Source organism: Trachinotus anak, unplaced genomic scaffold (genome assembly GCF_046630095.1).
Source record: "Trachinotus anak isolate AG129_WGS33_773 ecotype Australia unplaced genomic scaffold, CSIRO_AGI_Tana_v1 ptg000011l, whole genome shotgun sequence".
NCBI lineage: Eukaryota > Metazoa > Chordata > Actinopteri > Carangiformes > Carangidae > Trachinotus > Trachinotus anak.
The window spans coordinates 6569792-6592283 of NW_027273862.1; the positions used below are offsets into that span (position 1 = coordinate 6569792).

A 22492-nucleotide genomic window follows, 5' to 3' on the forward strand; every position below is an offset into this window, starting at 1 on the left:
ATCTCATCAAAACATGTGCAATTTGTTCACAGAAATTTCACACAATGCAATTCAAACATATTCAAGCTAATAAACTTTCCAATAATAATTTAGTAGCGAATGAGTATTTGCTTGGGTCAATGAACAATTTGCCTGACAAATAGTACCAAATTATATGGTTCTTACCACAAAGTTGTAAGGAAAATAAACCCATAAAACCCAGAAAAATAGCCATAAAATGAAGAATTAACATTTTGGGTTAAAACTGGATGAGGAAATAATAATTTTTCTTCATGGAAATACAGAATCAGTAAATGTAGAATTGCACTGAATCAGTTATGTATGAAAACATACACACATGCAGGGCCATCCTCTCAAAGCGCAGCAAGTGATCTATCTGTTCTATCTTTTTGAATGGTCTTAAAGGAGGCTTTGTTTCTGCTTATCAAACCAACTGTGCTTAACAAGCCATTACCACGGCTACAACAATCAACAAGCCTGCCCACTACCAGGAGCCTGCAGGGCAAACTCTAACCTGTGTGTGTACACAAAGTCTGTGATGTGAAACACACACAAACATACCTACGCACACACGCATACACAACACTCACTTGCACCTGATCATAAAGCGCACAGGCATTCACACAAACAGGAACGCAACCTAATCACACATGGCAACAGCAGCAGCAGCAGTGGGCGGTCCCCGGCGAGGCAGAAACACGCTAATGGATAATGACAGGGTTTGACAGCAGGAGAGTGAGCTGAGTCACTCTGGGCACGCAGGCAATGAATAAAAGAACGGGAGTGCTGTCTGAATATCCCTCACTGACTGGATTTCCTTTGATACCATGCTATTCCTGCCAGTCTCCCTTGGTAATCCTGCTCATTACACTGTGCTGTCCCGCTATTCTGAGACTGGCAGCAGCAGTCATCCTCACTAGCTAGCCAGCTATGCCGAAGAGGATGTAACCACTACTTGTATTGTCTTGTCTGTGTCTTGATGATTACTGGAGCATTCAGCTTTTCACTGTGGACCTCTCTCACCAGCACTGGCTGGTTCACAAACACAAGCTATAATAAATGAATACATCTCAGTTCTCACTTCAACATGGCAGCCTCTGTTCTCCAAATTGTGTGTGAGAACACCAGCACTGCTGAAATTAATGTGACGTTTTTGTTGAAGGATGACTGTTTTTTTTCCCACACACAGAAATGCAGGCTCTTGCTGTTTTGCTCATGTGTCATGTGCTAATAGGAAGATTCACTCTTTTCACATTGGAAGCCGTGAACCGATACTGTTCGGTGAAGGGAACCAATTAAAAAGTTCTGTGAAACCTGCCAGTCAGATCATCTTAATGCTTTTTGATTCTGGTTATTGCTGTTTGACAGGCAAACTTTCACACAGAGGTGATGTGCTGTTTTACTTTTTGCATCAGCTGATAGCAGGAAGATTGGCTTTCGGGAAAACTCATCACCGTGTGAAAGCTGCCAGTCACATCATCCTATTTTCTCTGGATGCATCTGCCCCACTGAGTTAGGTCCAATTTAAAACATCACAAAGACCACCGTTTGGCCAAAATCATCATTTGTATTGCTCCAGTATGTTCTCCCAGAGCCTCAGACACAAACAGCTCTGACAAAAGGTCAGATGTCTAGTTTGTCTGATTAACCCGCTACTGCTTTAGCGAGACAACTTGTGAAATCTATTCCAGGAATCTCTGACTTGCATTTTTTTTTTCTCCCTCACTTCCAGTCGGATATGTTAAATGTTGAGCTCTCCGTCAGTGTCACATTGACAAGTAAATGCTATTCCAATTATTCTGCATCCTCTCTGCTCGCTGTCAAATTACCAGCCCTGGGAGTGGAGCACGGCTCTCACTGCACCTCTCTGGCATTTTCCCTGACAGGGAGAAGAAAGGAGCCTGAGATAGCAGTGCGAGGGAGGGCTCGGGGCTCAATGAGCATTTTAAATGCTGAAGCCAGGTAATCAGACAGACTCAGGCTGAGAGCAGGGGAGAACTGTTTGGGATCGAAGACATTCTGCCACGGATGCTTTTCAGCTGGTTTTCCAAGCAAGCGTGCAGTTTATGAATACCTGACCAGGTGCTTCACATGTAATAAAAATGAGAAGCAAACTGAATAAAATGAAAAAAAAAACTGCAAACTGTCTCATGCTTCCTCGGTGGTTTATTCTGCAAAGCTTTGCCATCAACTGTTTGGATCCTTGTTTACAATGCAAAACATCCTTAAACACCATTGTTCCAAGAGTCATTTAATGATCAACAGTAGCAGAGGAGTTCTGTACAATACAAAGGTCAAAGGAAACATCATGAAAAATGTGGAATGTGTAAAATTGCAGAATTTAGCTGGAGACACATTTTCAATCAGTATCTGCCCCGGCATTGTTGCTGCTTTTTGTTCAGCTGGTAGCTGATTTTTTTTTTTTTCTTTTGGTTTTGTTTTCTCCATAACAGGCAGAGCAGGGGGCTGGCAGGCAGCAGCATGTAAGCTGCAGCAAAAACAAGCTGTGTTTCTTAAATGACACCTCAGCTCTGGGGACCTTGGGGCAACAGCCACCTGACGTGTGTAAGAGTTATTTCAGGCATAAGGGAGTGTCAGTCAGTGCGACAGCCCTTTGCAGTATTCACACACACACACACACACACACACCTCTCATTAGCACAGAGCTGCAGAGAGGTTGAGCAAGTGCTGCTCTGTTCAGATGTTCACACACACTTCACTGCCTGTCAAAGCCCAACCACACAGAGCACTGTGGGACAAGAGGCTTCTGTAAAACTGTCTAAGGAGGAAACTTTTAGCATCATTATTTCCGTCATTATTACCGTGCAGTGCTGAGGATAGAGAGAAACCTGCCAAAGTTACAGGAGATGTAATGGTACACATTTTGTAGGCATATTGTTCTGTTTATTGTTTGGTGCTATTTTTATTGTTTTTGCTGGTTATCATTAATGTAAGCTGGGGAGCATCACACAGGGCACGGACGAGAGCAAGAGGAAATTATAGGTTGTGAAGTGGAGGCCATAGGTGATGCGCCGGAGTGGAGGGGAGAGAAAAGATAAGATGCCCAGGGAGGATGGAGAAAGGCACCAGCACCTGCAAGGGGGAAAGAATGATAATGGAAGGAATGTAAAGGAAAGCAGAGGCGAGTGAGAAGAAAACAGGAGAGAGCTTGAGGCTAACCAGGAGTTGTTCTGAAGGCTGAGAGGCAGCATTTTCAGAATTCAAGCTTTCAAGACCACTGACAAAGAACTAAGTTGCTTGAAGGAGTGAAGCCAGGTGCTAGTCCTGTTCTTCCCAAATCATAATGCATTTGCTGATGACAGCTAATCAATCTGAGGTACTTACACAACAGTGTTGATGATGCTTAAACTAGTTTTAATCATCTATTTCTCTGAAATGGATTAGCTTTTCTAGGGAGTGTTATGTAGCATCTTTTATTAGCACTATGTGTGTTAATCCAGGGGACTGGATTAGAGCACATTGTAATTTGACTGAAATTACCACTTGATGACCACATTCACAGCTTAATGATCTAATCTGTATAATGTATGTTGACCCTCACTAAACAAGCACAGCCACTAGAGAAGCACTGAAAAGTAATCCACTATAATGAATTGATAAACCACAGGAGAGACTCTTTGTCTAATCAACAGCCTGCTACAGCTTCAAAAATATCACAAATTACATGTCAATCTCAACCCCAGAATTCCTCTGATTATATCAAATCATCTTTGTTTTTAACAATAAATAAATAAATGAAATCATGAAAAAAAAATGCTTTTTCAGAAATTTCACTTTCAACAAATGAAAGTGTCAGGTCAAGTGTTGACAGATAATATTTCCACAGGATTACAGTTCTGTATGGCTTGTCCATATGTTGCTCTATCTGTTTTTTACAAATGTTTTTACAAATTTTTTTTTTATGTTTTATTTATGTATTATTGATGCAAAATTCATACTTTCCAGAAATCAAACATTTCTTAAATAATTGTTTCATGTGATTGTGTCCAAAAACAATAATTAATTCTCATTTTAAAGTTTTAATGAAACACAAGAATATAGGCAGTATTTCACAGATTGCATCTGGTTCCAAAGTCATTTTAATCTCCTTTCATCATGTTCCTGTGATGGACTGATATGAACTGGAGGCAGAGGGTGAAAGCTGAAGCTGCTGATCTACCAGTGTGTCGAGGCGGTCCCCAAACTATTCACTTAGCATTCAGCCGCAGTCCCTGTGCTTTACTCACATGTCTGGACTCATCAGTCCCTGCTGTAATCATTCGTGCTCTGACAGGAAAACAAGGGGTGTGTAAGAGAACGTGAAGCTAACTCAAATGAGAGGACAGGGTAAACAGTGACAGGGCCAATTCCAGTTCCCAATCTCACTGCAAATAGAGGTGAACAGGGGGTGCACAGAGGCTTAACGAAGACATAGCAGCATCTGATCACAGCACCTCAGTGCGCTGCCAGTGTACCAACAGGTCATGATAAAAGGATTTGGCATTGACTTTAATCTAGAAGAAATGAAAAATTGTGGAAAAAAAGACTTAAAAGAGGTCATCAAGCAACTAATTTAATCCCCCCCACCTCTCCTCAAAAAAAAAAAAAATGGCATAAAAAAGCCTGAAATGACTGTATGACAAGAAAAACTGAAATAACAAAAGGACAGTGCTAGGGGAGCGCAATTATATTTTGAATTGTTTTATTTATTTGAAGGGTACAGTCAAAACCAGTACACCCTCTCCAATGAAAGCCATCAGGTCCCACTCAAGTCGAAGAAAAAATGTAGTGGATAACGAAAAGTGGAGCACTGCTACAAAAATACACAGAGAAGGACACAATTCTCTGTCATCTTTTTTAGCCAATGTCAGAGCAGAATGTCTTTTCATTCACCTTTAGCAAATAATATAATCTCCTCCTTATTTTTCTTTTGAGATAATACTGATGAGAAGTTTGTGTTTGCATCCAAAAAATATGAAATTGATTAATTAAATTAGGAAGATTTTATTTTCATCTGTTTGGCCTCAGTTAAATTTTGCTGTTATTTCAGCACCAGGAGCTGTCCGCCATCCTGTCGCCTCCTCATCCGCATTTAAATGGTGTGTAATAACCAGCTGAATAAGCAAGTGTTCAGACCTTTCGTAGTTTCATTTGCAGTGTATTTATTCATTTAGAATGTAGCATGTAGTGAGGATAAGGGGAATAAAGCTTTTGCTGAAGCAGGCCCTCCTGCATATGGTTGTCCTGTATCAGCAGGAGGGTAAAGGGGCGGGAGAGTGAGCAGTCAGACTGATACAGTTGCGTGTGCTTTCCAGGTTGGAGCAGAGGAGGTTATTTCAAGCAAATAGTGGGGAGTGAAATCAGCTCCATAGCTGTATGTCAAATTTTTAGAGACCTATTTTCCGTTTGGAGAAAAAGGAAATGGTTCCACGTAACATGACTGACTGGGTGACTGTGTGGTATAGCGGCAAGATTTGTGGCTGAGCAGATATTTTCTGATGACTGGAATTTTTTTTGTTGACAGTACTTGTTGATGTTATTGGTGTGCTGGGTGTAAATGAGGTCATTGTCTAAGGTGATGCCAAGATGTGGATGGTTGAAAAAATGGGTTTGCGTTGTGTTGACGGGTTGACAAGCATTTCCTTGGTGTCTGAGACCTTGAGGTGAAGGAAGGAAGGAAGGCAGGAAGGAAGGAGAGCCCAGTATTGATTTTTGAAAAGCCACAGAAAAGTTAATGAGGACTACAAGAATGTCTGTGTCATCTGCATATTTCCAGACAAAAGGTGTGCCGGTACCTAAACACACAGTTTATGTTAAGACTGTAAAAAACGAGTCCATAGGTCATTTGTGCAGCAGCTTATTATGACCCATAGTTACTTTTTGTTGTTAGGCGACATCTGGCAGCAGTGGTAATTATGACAGGAGGGAAATGTGCGATGACACAATATATAGATGCGACAAAGTCCATATCAAGAGGACATTGGGGTCAATGGAATTGGTCAACAAATGTCATGTTGTTCTATTATCATGACCGAGTTAACCATGTTGTTATTATTGTAACCATGACAACAAAGATCGTCTAATGTTGAGGAAGTACTTTTTTAAACCCAATTCTTTTCCTAAACCTAACCAAGCCATGACCATTACTATAGTAACCATGGTGACGAAGGTAGATACACCGCTCTTGACACAGTCCTCATTGTTATTATTGTAACCATGACAGCTAGGGTCCGGTATGTCTGCTGTCATAGGGGCGCTATTTCAGGAGACGCGGGTGTATAAGAGGATTGCAAAAAACACCTATATGGTTGTTCAGGTTGGAGGACTGGTTGTTTATATTATAGAGGAGACTGACAACACAGCCCTGTATGCTCTGGTGTTGGCAGTGGCAGTGTGGGTGAGGGTGTCGTCAGTCCTTACTGCCTGTGGTCTATGTTTGTGTATGTTACACAGCGTGAGGAGTCACAAAGTTTTGAAAATTCAACTTATTCTGAAGTCCAGTACAGCTTGCTCTGTTTGTCCACAGTATGATATGTGAGACCAGCAGCTGTGTGGGAAAACAAGGTGGACAGTCTCTTTACTAACAGCATGGATGTATTGATTATTAAATTTACCCTCTAACAATCAATACATCCATACTTTTTCATTGGGATTTAAATTAGCTTATAGTTATTACAAAGCAAGAAGTTTTGTCTGAGGCCTATGAGGAAAAATTTGGTTTGGGCCCAAATATTTATTATCCACATCCTTGTTACTACTCTGCTCACACAGCCAAGTTTGAGTGTGCCGCAACTCTCATCACAGTGTGTCTGTTGTCTCTTCCCCTTTGAATAGTTGACTCAGTGCTCGGGCTGCAGCTACATCAGAGCACATCACCCCTCTCATGTCATCATCACCTCTGCTGAATCCTCTTGTTTATTGAGCCGTGGCTGTGCAAGCTCCAGGAGCGCACCCAGCAGCTCCGCCTGCAGATTTGACCGTGTGAATTCACAAAATTTCAAGCTTCTTCACAGAAACCTTAACGAAAACGCAGCTCACTGTGTATCCCATTAACTATCCCCAAAGGATTGGTTCACAGAAGCGGGACTGCAGTGTGTGCTGTGCACCTAGGTCAAGAGCACTGCTGCATCTAAATAAGAAATGTGTCAATTAAAGCCTCCTGCACCTCATCTCGGCCGAAATAATTCACTTAACCCCGGGCTCGCAGCTGACAGGTAGCATTTGTTTACACATCCCTCCTCATGCAAGTTACCAGGCCCCATCCTCTAAGTGGTATTAAAACATGCGGCCTCCCACCACACCCCCACATACAGCTCTCTGATGCTCTGTTTCCATGGAAATCTGCCCTAGGAAGTCTTTGCATTTCCTAACCTTGAAAGTACCCCAAGCAGGATCGACTCTGAGAATATATTGTTTTCAAAATGAATTGTCATAACAGTAATCAGTGCCACATTTAATACCCCCGTTCAGCAGCTTCTTATCTGTGTAGTTCATTATTTCCTCTCCCGCTGCGTTCAATGCCCAATGTTACCAGCATGAGGGAAGAATTTGCAGATTTGAGGACTTCATTGGCCTGCAGAGGCAGTTTCTCTTTCTCATTAAATGCCTTTTTTTTGCCATTTTTGCTCTATATGAAGGGTTTTATACCTAAAGCACGATACACTGTGTCCATTACAGGCATAAAAATCCCATTGCCTCAATTTTATCATTTAAGTGATTTAGAGAATCCTCTTTTTAGACATCTTCAAAAGCTTCATCAAAAGTCATTAAAAGTTCTATAAGGAAGCCTCAGTGCTCTTTTTGAGATGTCACAGTTTTCAGGTCAACAACATCAACAAAGGAATCAGACATTTTCATACATTTTGAATTATATCTCAACAAAAATATATTAGTAATCCCATATATATACTGTATATATATATATATATATATATATATATATATATATATATATATATATATATATACCACTTTGTAATGTAGCATTCTTAATCCATTCATAAACTCATAGGTAGGAGTGATTTGTAGTGATGATCAAAGTGATGATGCATGAGCGGAGCAGCTGCACTGCCTCAGAGCAGGGAAGCAAAGTGCTCCGAAAATAGTGCAAAGGTGTTAATGCAGCACCACAACCTCACATCATCAATCGTCTTCCACTGAGCTCAGTTTTTATCCCACTGAATGTTGATGTAGTCTTTGTATGCTTAGCCTGTGCTCTGCCACAGACAATTATGAGCCAAAGCATGTGTTATTTATGGTGCATGGAAGGCACACTAATCTAATGTGGCGGGAAATTGGAGGAAGTGTCCTGTTTTTCATTTGAATTTAATCTAATGAGGGAGCAGGCCCCTGACGATTTACGACTTTTCCCAACACTTGACCTTCATGTGGGGTCAAAGGTGGAAATGAAGCCCATACATGGTGTTGTGAACATCATGTAATTTATGGATTTCTCTAATAACTCTATCCTGGGGTGCACCCTCTGAGGAGCAGTAAAAAGGAATTGTGCTGAGGAGGTCAGAGGAATGTCATGATTGGGTTTAGGAGGGGAGCTCGAGAGGCAGGTTAGCACGCACAATGGTTAGCAACTCACTGTTTACAAAATTACATTGTCTTTTATCACTTTATCAAATTTGCCATGCATAACGTTGCATTTTTCATTCAAAGCCACAAGATGAATACAGTGCTGATCTACAACATTGACAAAAGTCAAAAGGGAAAAAAAAAACACTCCTGAACTATAAATCTAAAACCTGTAATCACCCTGTGTTCAAAACAAGCGACACACAGTACAGACTAATAAGGAATAATTAGGACACAAAGCCAGGAGCACAAATGTCAGATGACTACAGAAGCAATCGCCACATAAACTGGAGCAATAGTGAAACAGCTTTGTCATCTGGCCTGAAAAGAAGACACTTCAGATCTGATGCTTTATGACCTTTTCTAGGAGGCGTTTCTTTTGATGCCAGTTGATTGCTCCACTTTTCTCCGTCAGTATGTAGTCCAGTATTATGATGAGGACAGTGGAAATTCCACTGACTGAGACATACTTGAAAAATATTGAAATGAGGAAAACATTTCAATTACCAGATCTCAGCAACTGGAGAAGTTGTGTTTAGGTTATTAAGAACCCTATACAGTAAATGGTAATCATGCTGTGGTGTATAAGAAAGAAATCACGAGTACAAATGACATCTCCGCTATAGCTGCACATATATTTGATCTAGATACAATCAGAAAGAGACAATAAAGATGTAGCTGACAGACTACATATGACTGTATGTCAGACAGGAGTGTGGACACCACATCCTGCATTGGCACTGAATGTTTGCATTTGTGCTGGTGGTGGACAAAGTATTGAGAGCATGCACTCAATAAAAAACAGTAATACTACAATGTAAAAACCAAAACACTAGTAAAAGCTCTGCTGTTTCTCTAATAAAAGTTTTTTATATTATACAATTTTTTATATAACAATTTGATCAATTGTTTTATATTAACAATTGATCAAATCACCCAACAAGCAAACTACCCCCAATACATGTAGGTAAATTTGACATTTGGCAGGGCATCATATTTTATAAGCTGATACAGTATGTGTTGTATGTAAAGTGTTTATCTGTAAAGTAAAGAAAGTATTAAAAAGTATAGCTGTCAGATAAATGTACAAGGGTAACAAAGTACATTTGTTCCCTCTGAAATGTGAATGACAAAAACAGCAGGTACCAAAATAAAGCACAAGTACCGCAACTGCACTTAAGAGGGCGGCCCCCATAGCTGACCATGAACTGCAACGTTCAAGTTCTGTTACTCTCTACCTTGTTGCCTGTTGTGTCTCTATTGTCTGTATTAAAGGTATAAAAAGCCAAAAAAAGAAATAGTAAAAACATTGCACACAAGTACAGTACTTGAATAAGTAAGTACGTGTACTTAGTTACTTCCCACCATGGTGCATTGAATGTAAGTTGCGAGGTGAAGAATTGTGCAGTATTGACAGTATCTCTACAAGTGTTTCATATTCAACAGTTCAGATTAGTATGTGAAACTTATTAATAATTAATAATGATTCATAATAGTGAATCAATTTAGAACACAATGTCTGCTGTATTAATCTCTTCTAATACTGAATCCTACCGATTGATTGAGTCTGGTATGGCCTCATGGTTCCTTCTTTCAAAATAGTGGGATGAATCTGTTTCCTGGTGTCCTGGCTGTTTGTTTCATTTACAGTACACTTAATTGGTTGGACTAGAGATGTGTCAGTGATTCATTCTTGGCCAAACCTGTCCTTTGAATTATGAACACCTAAGAAAGTCTTCAACCTTCAAAGCATTCTGTCATGAGCCACTCCTCAGATGATAATACACACAAATTTAAGATGGTCCATGTCTTTAGAGAGTCTTTGCAACTATGTCTTCAATCCCGATTACTTACCCATCAGCTCCTCCTCCCCAGAAGCTGCTCTCTCTGGCCCGGTCCTGGAGGAATTCAGCACCAACACAAACTGTTTTATCTCTTACCACAACAAGTTAAAACATCAATGAATCAGAGCTTAAAGCCTAATACCTCTGTTCTCAAGCGTTTTTCCTCTGATAAACCACACCAACATGCCAAAGCCCTGTTTTCCCACACAGAGTCAAGTGGAGGAGGAGCGTGTGTGCAGAGTCAGGGACGTTATAAGTCCTTTAAGGACTTTGGCGGAGTGAAGGTGTGGGTGGTTTGTTGGGTAGGGAGAGGGGAGTGCAGCTGGTTGGGGTCACAGTGCCTCAGTGTGCTGAATGACTAATGAAAGGTTTATGGTGGCGCAGCACGACTGCTTAGTCTGAATAGTGGGCTGGAGGAGAACATCCCTTGTCTGGCTTCTAGCACCCTCCTGGCCTGTCTCTGGTTAAAACTGAGCATTTAACAAGTTCTCCCAGAGCATGGGGGCCACAATCCCTCTCTTAACAAGCTCATTATTTCACATTGTTTTTGTCCTTTGCTCCTCCTCGGCAGTGGTGGCAGAGAAAAGGATGTTTGATGTGTGCGAGAGTTGTACATGGGTCTTTGAGAGGGAGGGATGATAATGGATCCACTAATGATGTGGCCCTTGCTTATGTGGATCCTTGCAGTAATGTTGGGTCATCTGCATGAATATTCAAAGGTTTTGTCTGTGAAAGAAAGGTGGATGCTCAAGGTTACCTTAGAGGGCAACAAAGGACAAGGCTCAAGCGTTTATTCTGTTTTTAAATTGGCTTCCATCATCAGCAAAATTACAGTTAAAACTCCTGAGTCATAGCAAAAACTTATCAGAAGCCCTCTTTTCATCTATGCTGTCAACAGTGGATCTTATAATTGTGCGTTTCCTGGATGCCTTAACAGCTTCAAAACCAGAATTACCAGAATTTGACATTGAATGTCTGGTGATAAAAACAACTTCAGCTTTATTGGGAGACTGTTTTCTTCCCATCACAGAATTCCCATTCAGCACTTTTATCCTGAATATCTCAATTTGTGTTTTTTAATACTACACTAACAACTAATCTATATACTGTATAAACCTTTGATGCCCCTCAAACTACTTCCAAATTACACCTTGGAAGAAACGTTCAGTTATAGATTATTTACATCCATTACATTAAAATAATGTATGAAAGACTTGGGCTTGTACTGTAGCTAGTACATCTGTATGTGGAATTACTCATATGAATTTCCTGCATCTCACAGGATGAAACCGCAGTCTTAACAATTTATCAGTGTTTCACTGCACAGCAGTGAAAATCAATAGCATAGTTATACTGAATGGAATTGACTGAGTGTGAAATTGCAATCAAATAGCAACTATTACCCTCAACTAAATAGATACTATAGAGATAAATGATGTTTACAAATCCCACTGAAATTCAGTTTACATTGTTATATTACTTGTTTCAGTTATACTCTGTGGAAAAATGTTCCTCTCGTGAAATGTAATTTTGGCTCCCTGCTTGAGAGAATATTGCATTTTCACAGCCAGAATCCAAATCGTATTTGTAACAGATATTTAAGACGAGATTTATCGCATCAAATCACGACATGTCAGACTCATTTTCAAAACACCTTTAACAAGACACCTTTGTCTCAGACTGCTGAACAAGACAAGTGGTGGTGCTTTACGCTTAGTTCAAACCCTTGGGCTTGAATCTAATTTAGCCTTTCTGCATTTCATTTTTCCTGTTTCTCAAAACCTTTCCATTCGAAGAACAAAGGATTTATGCGAAGGTCAAATATTCAGGAACACAAATACATGTGTTGCCTCATACATTTTTTGTGGTTCAGCAGAGCAGCACAATAAAGGGTTCAAAATTTTACTCCACCTCAAGGTGCGACAGAATGGGATTGTGTGGCAGTGTTGACATCAACAGCCGTGACAAACTTGTAACAACGGCCAGACAAAACACCTCCAAGAAGGAACCAATTAAACCTTTGGAGATTTCAATTACCACCTTGATGGGGTTTTCAAGATCGATAGCCAAGCGCGTATCTTGACAAGATGGTCAGTGCTACGAGGGGCCATCAGTGCAGAACGGCTGACGCTGAAAGACTGTTGCTATTGTTAGGTGTGGATGTTTCCCTGACAATGGCATCTGTGCATGTTGTGATAAATATTCATGTATTTCCTATGCGCCATTGTAAAGTGATATCAAAGATGCACATCCTACATGAGCTATCATTAGGGTTAGGGGATCAAATAGCACAGCAGCACCCAAACAAGATTAGAAAATGTCACACGCCACCTCCTTAGCCCACTCCTCTTCTTTTTCCTCCTCCGCCTCCTCTTCCTCCAGTGTCTCGTTCAGAAGAATGAAGACAAGATTTAATGCACAGAGCCAGACAGCAACACTGAGCTCTCCAGCGCATACTAATCTAAAACAACATAGAATCTGGGCAACACATTTTATTCCCTCCCCACCGAGGCGTGTTAAGTGTGAGATAGGGCTCTACAGATCTCATCACTTAGGGAAGGTTGTGGCCTGCATCTACAGCCCCCCCCCCCCCTCGCGCAGGTTCCTATCACTTCCACCCTCAAATTGGAAGTGACAGGCCACTCAGGCAGAGGTGTCTTTGCTCCCCCCCATCAGCAGCCATGTAGCCCCTCTCAGAGCTGTCAGCCTGATTACATATCAGCTGGATTGGGGGGGACCTGAGGAAAGGAGATGTCCAGCTGGAGACAGACCACTAAACATGTCGTCTGTCCTGCTGCCGCACATCTGCCAATACACCTACCACCTGTCTCTGAGGCTGCCACAAATCCAGTCATGTCTCTATCACTCTCCTGCTGTCTTCTAGAAATTCAACAAACTGCACCTTTCTCTTCGTCTGTCTTCCTTCTGCTCTGCAAGCTACATCTTTGTCAAACTTTCTTTCTTTCTCTCAAATTAGAACATATAACAGCTCCTTTTCTTCCTCTCTCTGTCTCGTGCTTTCATCCTCAATGCACAACTCATTTACCAACTTTTCATGCTTGTGGCAGCTCATTACACACATAGAGCTACCAGTCTTCCCTCTGTGAACGAGCAGAGCGGTGGTGGTTTGCTGGGGATCAAACGTAGATGTGCTAAGTGATAGGAAGCAGTAAATTATTGGAGCCTCTGATGCATCAGAGGCTCCTAACTCTCTTCCACAAGGACAAAAATACATGTTGTTTACTTACAGTAAGTGCTGATTTTCTTGTCTCTTTTCTCTTCTCTCTCCCCAGGTGTGAAGCTTGGAAGCACTCCACGGCAGTCCAGAGAGGTACGTGTTTACTCCATTTCTCCCAAAACACAGATACGCAGTTTGCTCCCACCTGTTATCTATTGCAAAAAAAGTGATTCTCGGCCTTGTACCTCTCAGCATGTCTGATAGCATCTGTGTAGAGAGGCTGACCTCACACTGTGCATTCAGCCAGTCAGACGTTACTGAGTAAACTGTCTCAGTAGAACCAGGCCTGGGTTCCCCAAGGTGTGATCACACCTATAGTTGTTTTATATATTTTTTGTATTGTTTTGGTTTTTCATTGTTTTTTCCAACTTCCAGAGAAGAGACTTTCTTTATGTTGTTTGTCGGTTTAAATCCAGTATTCAATTATACTCAGGTATACATTTTTTTTGCAGTAAGAAGCTCATTTACTGGATAACGTTAACAACTAACTATGATTATCCATCCTTTTGTACACACAACACTCTGAAGTCAGTTCCTGTATTTTTTGCAGTTATTTGCACCAAAATCAAGTTTTAGAACTGTTCTCGTGTCCCTGGACAAATTTCAGCTCTGGGTTTTGAATAAACAATTACAGGGGGTAAAATGTGTCCAGAATTGTCATGTGTCATTATAAAGGCATGCATGGGGGATTTGAAATGACACCAAGACAACCTATAATCTAGGTTTCAATGTCAGACACGCAGCACTCACACTTAAGTATCTTCCCCTGGCTGACCCCTGCTTGCTCTCTGCTCTGCCGTGATCATCAGCACCAATGAGAGTCTTACATCAGCGCAAACCCAGAAGAACGTGATGTGTGGTGTATAGGTTGCTGTCCCGTGCTCTCCTTGCTCATTAAACAGACAGGGAGGAACCATTACCTCCCAGCAGATGAAAGAATATTTGGCCATTTAAGTCAGGAGGGGGATGAGCCAGGATTCATGATGGTCTCATCACCTTGTCTGTTGTAAAATTAAAATTATACATCCAGTCCATTGGCTTTATGGTGCCATTACAGCATTTAATTGAAATAAAATGTCAGAATGCATGATAGCCGTGGGTATCATTTGATGGTAATCAGGCAGTAGATGATCCTAATTTAGATTCCCCATTAAGTGTTTATAAGACATTTATTTGATATTACAGCTCAGTTTATTGATAGGTCATGGATGGCATTGGGCAGTTTCTGACATTTGCGTGTAACAAAGTTAGACTTTTGTTTATGGTGTAGTAAAACAGCACCATCAAGTGGCCTATTTAAGTACTGAAGACAACGTGTGAGGGGCCTTGATGATGTGTCTGATAATAAAACCACAATATTAGATAAAAAGTAGAGATTTCATTTTTTGGCACATATATCCACATAATCAGGTGAAAATGTTGTTGGTCTGAACACATGTGTGCTTCTGTCTCATGCAACCTGTGTTGTCGTTGTTTTATAGACTCTTTCTACTGACAGAGAGAAAGGCAAATCTGACAATTACCTGGACCACCAAGTCGCAGAAGGCATCTTGTCCAGCCCAATCCCTCCTATGCAGTTCCCACACTTTGAGAAGAGCAGACAGACAGCAGCCCCTGGGTCTCGAGAGCAGGACATAGGCTCCCTTCATGTCTCCAAAAGACACCGCAAACTGCTGAAAACAAGTCCCCCGATCAGTCACACCAACAATAATATTTCCTCCTCCTCCTCTTCCTCTTTATCCTCATTTTCCTCCTACTCTGCCTCAGGCGCTTTTTCCCCTGAGAGCTGGAAAAGGCTTTCTGATATCCTGGAAGCCCGCCGGCAACTGATGAAGGAGATGTGTGCTAAGTACAAAAGCAGCATCTCCAGGACCATCACACGTCATCACGTGAAGCACCTCTTTGTGGAGGACAAGTACAAGCTGTTGTACTGCCAGGTGCCCAAGGCGGGCTGTTCCAACTGGAAGAGGACCCTGATGGTGCTGGCGGGCCAGGCCCCCAATACTCAGAGCATTAAACATGACACCGTCCACTACGGCCACCATCTGAAGAAGCTTGACAGTTTTGACCGACAGGGAATCATGCAACGATTGGAAACCTACACCAAAGTCATGTTTGTCCGAGAACCCTTGGAGAGGATGGTGTCGGCTTACAGGGACAAGTTTGAGAACCCAAACAACTACTACCACTCTCTGTTTGGGAAACCCATCATCTCCAAGTACAGGGTGAATCCGTCCTGGGCAGCTCTGAAGACAGGCAGCGGGGTCACTTTCAAGGAGTTTGTCCAGTACCTGCTGGATGTCCACCGGCCCGTAGGAATGGACATCCACTGGGAGCAGGCGAACCAGCTCTGCAACCCTTGTCTCATCGACTATGACTTCATAGGCAAGTTTGAGAACATGGAAGAAGAGTCCAACTTTCTCCTGCGATGGACTGGGGCTCCACAAAACCTCACGCTGCCAAGTTTTAAAGATAGGAACCCAACCGATAAGAGGACCTCTATGCAGATCACACAAAATTACTTCTCACAGGTCAGTACGTTGGAGAGACAGCGAGTCTATGACTTCTACTACATGGACTATCTGATGTTTAACTACTCCAAGCCTTTTAAAGATTTATATTGACTGACTCCTATGAAGACTCTTGAATCACAGTTACATTCCACTACGTCTACATCTCTACCATGATAGTAATCTTAACATAAAGAAACTCACTCACATGCTCACATGGATCTTTGCATATAACCGGAAAGATAAAAGAGACCAAACTTCCTCTGAATTTCACTAAAGCTTTTTATAAATACATTTCTACCAGATTATCTTCATTTTTAGACAACTATACGATGGAAAGGTTCATGTGATGTCATATTAAATACTCCAAATTGTCCTGAAAAGCAAGGTATTTATTCACTACTACTAGCACATGGTGAGGTAGAATTTTAAAAGTATAAATGTTGTGTTTCTAAAAAAAAAGTTTATTGTTGTTCAACAGGCTTTAAATTATGCCTTACTGTGAGTCAAATAACATTTGCAAATGAGTTTTATGGTTTAATTCAATTTAGGTGCCACACATGGGTGGGATTTAATCTAGGTTTTAATCGCACTCCTAAATTCAGATGTAATTTTGGTACATAGTTTTATGTGAGCCCCTACCATCTCCCTTTAGAGTTACCATACCACATCATATTAGAATATAGGTTCTTTAGTTGATTGGCCTCACATGAAGCTCAAAAAAGGATCACAGTGCTCTGTAACTGCAGGTTCTTTATAACTTTTTTTTTTTTTTTTTTTTAATATTTGCATTTACTATTTGACTCACAGCAAGTTAGGCATAAGTATACCTCTATGTATTAAAACATACTAATACAGATATTTCATGTAAATTAATTTACTAAACATAAAGTGTAACGAAAGGAAACACTATAAATAGTATAAATCTTGAAAATGTGTAAAGTGCTGCCCACTTGGAAGCTGTGTGCACTTATTGTAGCATTTTTGTACTTCTAACTCTGTTGGTTAGGTTTGTGCTTTAGTCTAACACATTACACTGCTGTAGGTCCCCATCAGTGGAGGTATTTACTTGGGTTGTTAAATGCAGGACATCTAGGTGTTTGCAGGGTACAAAGTGTTGCTGCCAGTATCTCTTAACGCCTGTTATTGTTGCAAACTTACAAACAAAAAAAAAAACAAAAAAAAAACACAAAAACAGGTGTTTACATTTGGTGTCATGACAGTCTAATAATGTAAGATTTGGACATTTTAACAGGGATGGGAAAAGGGAGATAGAGTGCTCAAACTCCATGTATCATACCAAACACCCCCTGAACAGCTTTCACTTACAGATCTCACAGTCAGTAACTCCATACCCGCTGTATGTATCACATCTCTCCTACTCCACTATACAGGCTTCTTTTCTGACACTACTGTGTAAAATTGTATAATGGGCATTCAGATGACTATCTATTTTTCTATGTATTTCTAAAATATATATATTCCGTGCTTCTTAGTGAAGGTATGTTTAATTTCCTTTTTGATGTCATTGATTGTTCTTTCAATAATACCAGTGTAGAGTGTCGTGTAACTGAAGAGTTTATTTCCAAAACAAAATATCCACCAGCTAAAAACCACAAAGCTCAAGACACTAAATGAGTGAAAAAATTAGCAGTAATATTTTAAATGCAGAAGATAACTAAGTCAACAGACTGATGAATAGATACCACTGGATGTTTTGGTGGAAGTGAATGATTTTTTTGAGGAAAATGGATATGTAACATTTTGGAAATTAGCTCTTTATTACTTATCCCTGTTCTGTTTGGTCTCTCAGTAGGATAGCAGACCCTGTACAGATGAGCTGCGTTCCACCTATTTCCTCATCCTGGCTAATGACTCCAACTCCACTATGTGTGTGTGTGTGTGTGTGTGTGTGTGTGTGTGTGCAATGCTGAATAAGCTGTTTAGATGTTTTACAATCATTCGTCCCACATCTTTTGGAAGCACACACAATGCTAAAAGACACACTTTGCAGGTACAGTATCCTGTGTGCAATGTTAATAGACTAATATATTCTTAACACACTACCCAGCTTTTTAAAGTACTACCTGATGCAGGTCAAAACACATAACAATGTGCACTGGGAACTGCACTGAGACTGGCGATTCTTAGATACTGAGCATTCAAACTAACTGATTAGGCATCTATTACAACCCTTTATAAGAATAAAGTTGTCTAAGATCCTATTAAATATGATTTAATATGAGGTGAAAAGAAGCACAACCATTCAGCAGATTAATTACAGTATGTGCTGTAAATCTTCAAGATTGTATTGACTGAATGGAGACCTCAGACAAGGTTTCCTGCCAATGTTGAATTTAAATCTTCTTGGGTCACAGTTCTGCACGGGTAGTGCAATGAAGAAGTGATTGAATATGATAACTTTGATCCCAAAAATAACAAAGAGAAATACCCTGAATCCACAAAATACAAAGTAAGATAACACATCTGGCTACAATCAAAGTGGGTACCAGTATTTTTTTATTTATTTTCTTTTTTTTTTAATGAAGGACATGATGCAAAGATGAATTTGATCTACTGTGATTCTGGGAACAACCTGTGACTGGTCTCCTATAAAGTAGCAGTCCCTATTCAGCTATACACTTTACAGCTCACTGAAAATGTATTTTGTGTAACAAGATATTTCATATTATTTAAAATCTATACACACTATACTCAACTTTTGAAGACTTTTAAGAATTTTGGTGGTATTACCCTTTCACAGTGATGGTAATTGTATGAACTTTTGTCAGTATAGTGTGTTGGCTTTTGCAATTCCAAAATCTAATCTTTGTTTAGATTGTGGTCAGATTCTTTGTAGGTATAACCAAAATCTGGCCAAAACAGCTATTGCATTATGATGAGTGCGACTCTTGCAAATACTCTGTCAGTCCCTGCCCCCCGGCTAATAAAGCTTTCTTCGAACGTGGGTGTATGGACAGATTTTTCAAAAGCATAATTACAGTAACAAGTGAATGTATAACTGTTAATCGTTGGTGCAAAAGTGTATAAAACATGATCTTAAGCCCTTTGCCTTATTTTACACTGCCAATCAAATGGTGTATTTCAGGAAGACATTCTTCAGGTGGTTATTATTTCTGGCTGACGAGTGTCTACTAATAAATTGTCTTTAGCATTTTCAACTTGCGTACATTGTTTTTTTTCTTGCAGTTGTGTCTTTTGTTTGTCTCAAGTCCACTGTGGTTTCTGAACTTCAGGGAGTTGACTAATGAGCTCCAGGCTGAGAATCAGCAGTGCAGGGCTTTGCTTTGAGTCATTATTTGTCAGTATACTGTATTTGTATTTGTTTTGTTTTTTAAAATTCATTCTATTTCTGAATTAACCAAACAAAGACTAAGCTTCTACAACATGGGGCTGTTTTTAGACAGAAGTGCTTTGAACTAAATGCTAATGTCAGCTAAATGCTAACTTGCTCACAATGACAATGTTAGTATGCTATTGTCAGGTATGATGTCACCATATTAGTTCAGCATGTTAGCATGCTAACACAAAGTACAGTAGAGGCTCATGAAGCACACTAAGTCATAAGTGTTCGAACTATAATATTATGATAATTGTGCCAGATGAAAAGTCAGGACATCATCAAGGTTGTTGCTGTTGTCCAGAGGGAGACACTTCACTTAAAGCCACAAATGTTGATCTCAAAGTCAGTAGAATACAGTGGGCCTCATTCTTATTCTAAACTTTCTTTGTCCTGGCTCTTCCTGTTTTCTGTGAGGTTTGCTCAGACTCACCAAACTCTGGACCCCACAAGGCAAACTTGTCAAACAACACAGACAGATGAATTTCAACTGTTCACAAAGAGGTGCACATCATTTGCATAATTTAGACCCCTAAAATTTACCCAAATAAGGCTACTTGTTTTGCTCCATGTGAGGACATGTTTCATGAGTTTCAGGTCATATTGTCAGACATCAGCAGACACAAACATAACAAATTTAGCAGAAAAATATCAATATTACAGCTTCCAACTACGTGTTATCAGTGTAACACAGTGCTGTGACAGACATAAAGTTTACTGCAGTATACATGGAGTTACTGTAGACGCTAAAAAACATCCTTCTGAAGCAACATGGTCCATGACTAATATGAGAAGTTAAAAAGGGGATGATACTGGAAAGTAAGTTGCATGACCCTCTGTCAGAGTGAGAACTCTCCCAACGTCCGTTGAAATACTAGGCCTCTATAAGTTGCTATGTCGAAATATGCCAATAAAAATCAGAAATTCGGGGTGATGCTGTAGCTGAGTGGTTTGGGCGCATGTGTACAAATGCCCTGAGCTCCTAGTTCCACTCAGGCTGGCCGCACAATTTGCTGCATGTCAATACTCTCACTCCTTGCATTTCTTGTCATTCTCCACTGGCAATTTCTAATAAAGGCTTAAATCAGACTGGGGTAGTGGTGCACTCCAGCCTCTTGTGGCCAACATGAGTATTACAAAAGCGAACACAACAAACAAAAGAAGAAAAACAAAAAAATCTGTTTTCACAGGTTTCACAGGTGAAAAAAGGCAAACCTAGGAAACTGAGACTGGAAAAAAAATAATTCACCTGTTTTCTTAAACAGCAACTTGAAACACAAAATAAAACTGACAAAAAATAAAAATTTCACTTGCTTCTCTGGGCTTGCAGAGAACAGAAAAATACCCAAATGGGAACAACTATCATGAATTAATTTACCTCACTTTTCTGTCTGTTTATCTTTCTCTGTAACAACAAACACGAAAGTCTAGTTTTTCTGTGTATGTGTGAAACCAAAGTCAGAAACAAATGAAATGAATCATTAAAAGGAACTTTGAGTAAATTGATAATACATACATTTGCAAGCAAATTAGAAGCTTCAGAGACAGCTGAAAAGATTCATGCATGAGATCCTCCAAAAAGGTCCCAGAGTAGGCTCACACACGTCTCGATTGGCAGCAGCTCACCTCGGGCAGCCACGACAACGGAGCTGCAAAGCGATGGAACCAGCTCCTCTGTACATCAAGTGTAAACAAAGTGTGTTAAAAAGAAACGTTAGGGGATCACCAAAGATTCATTCTCTGGGGACCATGAATGTGGCTGTTGAGATATTTGAGTCAGGACCAAAGTGGTGGACCAACTGACTGACATTGCCAACTGCAGAGCTGTAACCGTGGCTTAAAACAAGAGGACTGATACTGATCAGCTAATGCACAACATGTGAGGACACTACTGCAGCCCTGTCCCTACACCTGTTCCCACTGTTTGACTAACATTTGATTTCACTTAGCGCTTATTACTCAGCGCAGAGCTGCTATGCATACATACAGCCTGCTTCTGTTAGCTGCTGAGTCACTTTAGATGATTTAATGGCAGTTATAAAGCTGCAGAGTGCAGGTTTATTTTCTGACAGTCCCAAATGGCAGAAAGTGATAACGCTAAAATGTCATCAAAAAAAACAAAAAGAAATGAAAGCTGCATATTGCTCATTCATTCTCAGCCACTGGTCAATGAGTGTTTGTATCAATAAATACAGACACAAGATAAATTGATGATGGTGCACAGTATCTAATGTTAACGAGTGCAGCTTTCACAGTTTGGACACTGCCTAGAAAGAAGCCTAGTGTCTGTTCTGCTCTCAACAAAAAAACACCTTCTATCTTATGCTTTTACACTGTTACATGTCTTTCATGTTCTTTGTTTGCCAGAAGGGACTGTGAGAAAATGTAATCTTTTGGTGCACCAGGTTTTTTCAGTCTGTCTCACCTATTTCTACTTCATGTAGTAGCTTCGAACATTTCCCAGAATTGCTTTTGAAAAATCGCTGAGAATATCTTTCATCCAGTTATTGGTTTTTATGAGAGATGAGAGAGAAACAACAACCGCAACAAAGTTCACAGTATAGTCACAACAAAGAAAGTGCTGGCTATTGCTCAAAACAAATTTAGCAGCTGTGCCACATTGTGGTGAACTGAGGGTACTGTTGTGATTCTTTGGTGTATGATTACTTCACATTTGTGTAAGATGGCACCTCTAAAAAGACAGTTAAAGATTTTTGGGTGAAATTTCCCTGCAATTAATTAATATCCACTAGGCAGGGAACTTAATTTTTACAAAAGAAAAATGTCACTAACAACACATTTGAAGCCACCTTGCTCTATTCTGCCTGATTGAACATAGACTCAATAACAGCTGATATATCAGCTTATTAAGTTGTGCCCAAATGTTACTGATCCAGATCCAGCAGAATCAGTCATGTGCACTGGAGAAATCTCAGAATCACATTTACTGAGCTTG

The 22492-nt window shown here is 40.3% G+C and overlaps 1 protein-coding gene across 1 annotated transcript in view; it reads left to right on the plus strand.

Moving 5' to 3' along the window:
* LOC139628094 (carbohydrate sulfotransferase 8-like) overlaps positions 1–19357 on the plus strand; it is a 163761-nt gene extending 144404 nt beyond the window's left edge. Inside the window, exons 3-4 of the mRNA XM_071489456.1 lie at positions 13721–13758; positions 15147–19357. Coding sequence (XP_071345557.1) covers positions 13721–13758; positions 15147–16289 — 1181 coding nt within the window. The 3' untranslated portion in view covers positions 16290–19357. The remainder of the gene's footprint in view (positions 1–13720; positions 13759–15146) is intronic.
* Positions 19358–22492: the final 3135 nt, after the last annotated feature.